The 8,334-nt window shown below is 37.8% G+C and overlaps 1 protein-coding gene across 3 annotated transcripts in view; it reads right to left on the bottom strand.

Annotated features, from left to right (window-relative positions):
• Nucleotides 1-7,917, bottom strand: part of NARS2 (asparaginyl-tRNA synthetase 2, mitochondrial) — a 105,876-nt gene extending 97,959 nt beyond the window's left edge. The window contains exons 1-4 of one of the 3 annotated variants that reach the window (XM_011368357.2): nt 7,426-7,917; nt 4,516-4,625; nt 4,033-4,153; nt 1,808-1,948 (exon numbers count right to left, since the gene is read on the bottom strand). In XM_011368357.2, the coding sequence (XP_011366659.1) occupies nt 1,808-1,948; nt 4,033-4,153; nt 4,516-4,625; nt 7,426-7,566 (513 nt within the window). In that variant the 5' untranslated portion in view covers nt 7,567-7,917. Of the gene's footprint in view, nt 1-1,807; nt 1,949-4,032; nt 4,154-4,515; nt 4,626-7,425 lie in introns of those variants that run through there. The other 2 variants (XM_023535520.1, XM_023535519.1) reach the window with 2 other exon arrangements.
• Between the last annotated feature and the right edge of the window lie 417 nt (nt 7,918-8,334).

Here is an 8,334-nt window from a genome sequence, read left to right as displayed (position 1 = left end):
AAGAACTTTCTTGGTATGCTGCAACAGGCCTGGGCCTGCATGCATTTTTTACAGGGGAGGGTACGCTGTTGAACAATCTCCACAAATTAGCTGGATCTGGGGAAGCGGCATAGGAAGAGTTCCAAAACCACATGGGGTAACACTGAACTTTATCTGCTGGGTCACCCCTTGCCTTTGGAACCCTACTATCCACATGAGGGGAGAGTCCCTTCCCCTCATCAACTTACCAACTACATTCCACTGTGGCTTTCCCAGGAGGGGACAAATGACTGAAAAGCAAAACTAAATAAGACAAAATGCCTTTATAATCTCAGTTCAATCTATTTGATCAACACCAGTAACTCTTTATACATAAAATGTCTATGACCAAGATGGAGAAATAGAGACCAGATTAACCCTACATGAAACAAAAAAAAAAAAAAAAAAAAGGGCAAAAAACCCCACAAACAAGCCACATGAAATAATGGTTTTCAAGATGCTGAATATCAGACGACAAAGGACAGCGATCCCTGAGAGATGGGAAACAAACACTGTGAACCCTACCAGCAGCCTAGCTTACTACCTTGAGGTTTTCCAGGCCATAGCAGGGAGAGGGGGAAATAGAGTCCAGCAGAATCCCTGAGTTGAGGAGACAGAGCTGAGAGTCTGAGGAGACCAAAGTGGCTAGAGTTCATTAGACAGAGTACCAGAGAGGAGAGAGCTGTGCAGAGAATTCCAGAGATGTGTAGAGGATCACCTGGAATATTAGGTAGAGGAGTGATCAGCACATGTGTGTGAGGAAACCATTCAAGGCCAGTGAAAGAACCAAGCAAAAAGATTTGAGGAAACAGTGCCTGGTGTTCACATGTGGCTGGAAACAGTGCTTGTTCTCACAAGCTAGTTTGGAAAAATCATCATTCATAAGGCACTAGGTAGAGTACTCAGGAAGGCTTTGCCTCAACAGTGGGAAAAAATTAGTCCTAGACTGAGCACTTCTCCAGACCTACTTAAAAGCAGGACCCAAAGGATTAAACAGTTTTCAAGCAACTTAACTGCATAACAGCACAAAGCTTAAGAAACTTTATAACTATCCAGCCCCAGATAAGGTAAAATTCACAATATCTGGTATCTCATCAAACATTAGCAGGTATGCAAAGTGGCAGGAAAACATAACCCATAATGAGATTAATTAATCAATAAAAACTGACTCATAACTGATAAATATGTTAAGAATTAGGAAAAAAAGTACATAAAAAAACAGTATTTTTACTGCATTGTATGTGTTCATAAAGTAGAAAAATGGAAGATATTTTTTAAAGGGGGGCAAAATAAAACATCTAGATGTGAACCTACAATGTGTGAGATGAAAAATGCACTGGATAGAAATAACAAATTAGACCTTGTAAAAGAAAAGATAAGCTTGAAGACACAGCAATAGAAACTATCCGAAAGAAACACACAGAGAAAAAAAATTAAAAAAAAAAAAAAAGAACATCAGTCAGCTATGGAGATATCATCAAATGGTCTAATATAAGAGTAGTTGAAGAAATAATGACTGAAAAAGTTCATGAAAATTAAAAAGAAAAGATCCAAGAAACTCAATAGACTCCAAACACGAGAAACATAAAGAAAACTGTGTCAAGGCACACCATAATCTAATAGCTCGAAACCAGTGATAAAGAGAAAAGTTTAAATCAACCAAAGAAAAAAGTACCACTCAAGTAAAGGGTGCTTAGAGTAAAGAAATAACCAGACTTTCAGGATAATACTCCAGTGTTACAATTATTCAACTTTTTCAGAAGACAGAACAAGAAGCAAAGCACCTTACCTTAAAGAAAGAATGAATAGCAGCTGTGGCTTCACTGCGAACCCTCAGTATAGAACTCAGAACATTGGTCCTACACCTAAGGTGAGGATATTGTCTCAGATACTCCAGAGGATGCCTCTCTTTATATTTAAAAGGGAAAGCCTGCCAATAAATGGAAAAAAAAATTAGAAGCTAAAAAAATAGTTTCCAGGGCGTTCAAAAAATAGTAGTGCTTTAGGACGAAACTGAGATGCTTTCCTTCTTTATTTCTTAATATAACTAAATATAGTCCACATTGATTCCAACAAGTTAGCAGAATGGTGGTGGGATGGAAGCATAGAGATCTGGATTTGAATTCTGCTCTACTACTCATTAGCTGTGGAACCATGGGCAAATACACAATATCACCAAGGCTAACCTGTTATTTATCATATTTCTATCTGTTAGCTATCAATCACTACTTACAAATAGAGAGATTAGGATATAATAATACAAAATAGTTCATGGTTTGGCACATAGGAGTTCAGAATATTATAGATATTAAAGGTTGTTTTCTACAGCTATATACACAGAGCTAGTGTTTAATTTTAAAATCATTCAAATGTCTTGAAAGTCCATAATTATTCATTATCAATTGACACTGTTTATCACTGTTTATCAACATGCACTGCTATCTAAGAACATGAGGGAGGGTCAACAGCTTTCTGTCATCTGGCAGAGTAGTGTACATTTATGAAAATTTTGAAGGAAATTATGACTCTATCTAGAAGTATTTCCATCTTACCCACACTCCTAAGATTACGAGGACAGAAACAAACTTTCAGACAAAAACCAATGTTTAAATAAAAAAGATAACAAAGAAGCTAAGTGAAAGAATTACCCTGGTAGCCTGTTTCTTTTAATCTTGTCAATTTCTTTTAGGTCTTGTAATTTAAATTGTATCAAAATTAACACCACACTTACTAAAGTGAAAATATAACATTAAGAGGAATCTGGGGACTCCTAGGAGTTCAGAATTCCCTAATGTCAAAATGACACTGAAATGAAGGGAAAGAGATGGTGGAGGCATCAACAGAAGCCAAGAGAGGACAATTTAAGAAGAGTAAAACACATGGCAAATTTTTAATAATCATATATCCTCTAAAAGAGCAAAAACAAAAATAGTTATCATCTCCATTCCTCTCTGGGTTCCAAATTATATTCAGTCTATTTTTGGAGCCTGACTCTTGATTTTACATGTCAATTAGAATTTCTTACAAAACTATTCATAATGACACTTCTAAAATATTTCCTATTTTCTTTCTTATTTCTTATATTTAATTTATTCCAGTTATCCAAAAGAACTAAAAATTAATTAAAATGATGTAATTTCTCTATATTTCTCTATTTTTTGTTCATTAAATATTTGAAGACAAGTATTGAAAAACAACAGGGGAGTCAAATGGCTAGTATATCAATTTCGGCTGTGACATTAGTCAGCACTATATCCTTGGGTAAGTCATTTCACGTGGCTGGCCCTCATTCTCTTCAATTTAAGAAATTGAATTATCTATTATTTTACTCCCTCCAGCCTCTTTATCAGGCTAAAAATAAAAGCTATACAGAAGAGTCTTACAAAAAAAAGGTATAAACATGTCTTAATGCAGAATTTCTTTGTTCAGGCTAAGCATTATAACACTCTAGCACTGTCTAATTGAATTTTCTATAACCAGAAATGTTCTGTATCTGTGCTATTTAGTATGGTAGCCACTAGTTACGTGTGACCACTGAGCAAGTCAAATGTAACTAATGCTCATGAGGAATGGAATTTTTTATTTAATTTTAATTGATTTAATATTAAACAACCACAGGTGGCTAGTGGCTACTGTATTGAACAATACAGTTCTAGATCATGAAAAGTCACTGCTAGACAGACCTTTCCTAAGAATATAGTCTGCCTTGGTATGTCTCTGTCACTGAGGCCGACTGGGCATGCTTGTAAAAGTGGTTAAGTTTCAATTGTGACAGGCACCACAGAGATGCACACACTAATATTTAACTCTCACTCATAACTCTCAGCCACCTACATAAATACTTTTTGCTACTCTCTCTACATTCCTCAGGCTCTATAGTCCATTTCAATGTTCTGGGAAATCATAAGCAAAACATGTTCTAAATGCCATCTTCCCAATAATCGCACTTAAAACTAATTGCTAATGTTTTTAATTAAGTCTAAACAACCTCCATAAGAATGTCAGAAAACATACCTTGGCATCACAATGTCCAACGACTTCAATTTTCTCTGCCTTCAGTTCCACATTTTGCCTTTTGGATGGACTTTTTACTAGCTGCCCTTGAATTTCCACAGAACTCCCAAAAGCCAGTTCTCTATAGTAACAAAAAAACAGCATAAACAAGATATCATTATATGTAACCCTCATTTAAATATGAACTTTGCTATTAGAACATTACAATATTTAATGATAAAAATTTTTACGCTTTATTGGGTTAAAAGTTGCAGGTAGTTAAGAAGAGACTGAAGCAAAGGACAGGTGGGGATACTGTTTCAGGAAGATGTTAGAGGAAGAATCCAGGATCTTGATTCCAAATATTTGGACTTAAGCCTCAAACTATGAAAAGCAGATTTATTTAGAAAAATCGCTCAGGGGGCAAAGTGAACAGTGGATTAGGAAAATGGGGAGCAGTGGAGATGGAAAAAAAAAGAAAGGACTCTCTCTTTTTTAATTCACCTACTGTCGAAGCTTGAATCTGCTACAACCTGAAGGCTTTCCAAAGATGACCCATCATTTACATGCAGGAACAAGACTTCCTTCTGGGATCGAATTGAACGAATCCATCCCTAATGAAGAGAAATATTTCTAAATATGAGTTTAAAACACAAACATTTTACATTTTCATTACACATACACATGGACGACGAATGAAAGCAGAGAAATGTCTTCGTAACCCTGCCTTAACAAATCAATTGCTTTTAGTTCACCCGTGTGCATATATAATTTTATATAATTATCACAGTGAGATACAGCTTTGGCATTCCACCTTTTGTTTTGTTTGTTAATAAAGCTCATCATCCTGAATAGATGCCTGACATTCCATTAGGTTGATGAACCTACTTCATATAACCAATCCCTCCAATATGGGCCATTCCAGGTATCTTCTCCTGCCCCTGCACCTCCTCTGATCTCAACCATTACAAATAACAGGGCACATACTTGAGGCTCTTTCTCCTTTTATGTCAAATTTCAGAGATTATGTATTGACTAGAAATATGGGATTTTTTTTCATTTTATGAAGTATCATAAATAAAGAGTGCTCAAGAAACTTCTCATCATGAATGCATATTAAATAGTACATAAACTTTCAGATACTCTGAATTTAAATGACAGGGAGGTGTGAGTAAAAATGAGATGTCTTCAAGTAGACCAGTGACATTAAACTTACATCTAACTTAAATTTAATTAGCACAGAAATTCAAAGAGAAAATTCCTCTAGCAGACACTGAACAATTGTGAAAAAACTGATGGTGTTTGATTAACCACCAAACCTGGGTAAAGATGATCCTACTTAGAAAAACTATACAGTCATGCGCCACTTAATGATAGGAATATATTCTGAGAAATGCGTCATTAGGTGATGTCGTTGTCGTTTGAACATCATAGAGTGCACTTACACAAACTTGATGGCATAGCCTACTACACATCTAGGCTATGTGGTATAGCCTACTGCTCCTAGGTTACACGGCTGTACAGCATGTTACTGCACAAAACAATATGAGATTAAATCAAGCAAGAGAAAGGATGCCATCAAGAGACATGTAAACAAGATGTATGAGGCTGCTGCTGGTGTAACATGGCATATAGTTCTACAACAAACTTTTCTTTTTAATAAGTAAAAAGAGTAGACTTAACATAATAATAGTATAGCAAATACATAAACCTGTAACATAGTCATTTATCATCCTTATCAAGTATTATGTACTGTACATAATTATAAATGCTTACTTTTAAATAACTGGCAGCATAGGTTTGTTTATAGTAACATCACCAAACACGTAATGTGTTGCACTATGACCTTATGATAGCTCCAATGTCACTAGCCAATAGGAATTTTTCAGCTCCATCATAATGTTATGGGACCATATTTTTTATGCAGTCTGTCATTGATCCAAATGTCGTTATGACTATATTGACTATACTGACCCTTACTTTCCTCATGTCTCCACCATACCCTATATACAAGAAGTCTTCCTTGACCTCCTCACACAGTTAAGGACTTCCCTCTTTGTTTTCTCTAAGTTCTTTAATGATATCACTAATACTAACATATTGCTGTAATTTCTTATGTTAGCCATTAAACCAGGGCTGTCCAACAAAAACATGTGAGCCACGTAATACTTTATTTTTTAGTGGTCAAATTAAAGTAGAAAGAAACAGGTGAAATTAGTTTTTTAATTTAACCCATTATGCCCATATTTTCAACATGTAATATAAAAATGAGATATTTTATACTTTTTTGTTTTTCAAAATCAACGTGTATTTTATTTAGAGCACCTCTCAAATTGAACTAGCCACATTTCAAGTGCTCAGTGCCACAAGTAGCAGGTAGCTACTGTATTAGACTGCACAGCACTAAAATAAAAGCCTCTAACCTAGGCCCTAGGGTCTGTTCTTTTCATCTTTGAACTCTCTCTAGACTAGAAGGTATCATTAGTGTATGCCAAATTAATAGATGAAATCAAGAAAAATTTTGATTTAGATCATGGAAAGAATATGAAGCCTAAAAACATACAGAGAGGTAGATTGGTCGTATTGCTAAAAATCAGTAATATTTGAGGACAACAAAAATAACTGCATCAGTATGTTTCAGCAACCTACTAAGAAAGTCAAACTACTTTGATTAGCCTTCTTTTAGAGAAAATCTTCTACGTGGAGCTGCTGCAAATAAATATTAGCCAGAGAAATAACAGCAGCTAACATTTAGACTGTGTACCACTGTTCTGAATGCCTTATACCTATTACCTCATTTAATCTTCAAAGGACTATTATTACCGTCATTTTATAAGAGGAAACTGAGGTTTAGAGCACATAAGTGACATGCTCAGAATTAACAAGCTACTAAGATGCAGATTTACTCCTAGGCAGCTTAACTACAAAGCTCTTTCAAGTTACCAAACTCCACTCTTTCTAATGCATTAAACGTAAATTATACGCAAAGCCTCATTTTAGACATTGAAGTAGCTACAAGTTGAATGAACGGTTTAGTTAAACAAATATTTATTGTTAGCCATGTGTGAATACCAAGGCAGGTAAGACATAGTTTCTGCTCTCAAGGAGCCTGCTCAAGACAACCACCATATAACTGTGGATATTCATTATGAGGCTAAAGGAAAAAGGGATCGTTCTTTAATTTTGCTGTATGGTTAACAAGGTACCATGAAAGCGTTTTATAGGCATCAAAAACGGTTTTGCCAAAAGTAATGATAGCCAATAAAAGGAGAAAAGTGTAAACGCACACGATTGCCAACATTTTCTAACTTTTCCCTGCCAGTCGTTCTGACTCGACAGTACAAAGCGAGCCTAGATGTGGATGCCATATAGGTCACTAAAAAGAAAAAACCCGTTTCCTTCCCATACACCAACCTGAACCTTAATGCGCTCCCCATTCGTGTTCCGGGACCCGAGAGCGTCCCGCACGCTCAGTTTGGCCGAAGGCTTGTGTCTCGGGCAGGGAGCGGAGGAACAGAAGCGCAGGGCTCTGAGGAGGCACCGGGCCCGGAACATCGCGCGGCTACCCCAGGCCCTTCTCGGAACCAGCCCTGATCCCAGCGGATTCCGACCCTGCCTGCAGGGACCCTCCTCTCTCAGCCACTCCCCCAATTCAGGGTCACAACCCTGTCCTCAAGCGCTCTAAAGCCCCTCGGTTGCTCCCTCTCCTTCAGGGGCTCCAACTCTATCCCCTGAGAATTGCTCCTCTTCCCTCTCCCGGAAGGGGCGGAACGGAGACAATACATTCAGCGACGCAGACCGAGAGGAAAGCACGAGCCACTGGCAGCCGGGACGCCACACACTCCCGCGTGGTTTCTAAATGTACGCCCTAACCCCCAGCAGAGAGGCAGGTATCGACGCCACTACGTCATCACGCCAACGCTAACGTCATCACGCTACGAGTTGGCTAAGGGAGAGCATGCGTACTTGTGACTCCAGTCTAAAGAGGAGGCGGAGCAGGGGAAGGGGCGGGGTCAGGAGCTAAGACTGGGCAGAGCTAAGGCGTTAAGGTTATAGGGGTAATAGCTGGAGGAGCTACGGGGCTCCGTAGAGAGTCCTAATTGCTAAAGCATCCAGGTGTTGCTGAGGAACATTGACAGGCAAGGAGTGACTGTTGAAGAAGGAAGGCGTCGAGAAGGAGACCCAGTTGTTGAGAAGATTAGCCTGAAGGTATCAGTCGTTCCTGAGTTCTTAGTACAGAGAAAGGCAAGACATGCCCTTTGCTCAATTGACAGTTGTGTGGTATCAGACTCTAAACAGACAATAGCATAAAAGACTGATCAG

The sequence above is a fragment of the Pteropus vampyrus genome, unplaced genomic scaffold (genome assembly GCF_000151845.1).
Source record: "Pteropus vampyrus isolate Shadow unplaced genomic scaffold, Pvam_2.0 Scaffold141, whole genome shotgun sequence".
NCBI lineage: Eukaryota > Metazoa > Chordata > Mammalia > Chiroptera > Pteropodidae > Pteropus > Pteropus vampyrus.
This window is presented reverse-complemented; position numbering and strand designations above follow the sequence as displayed.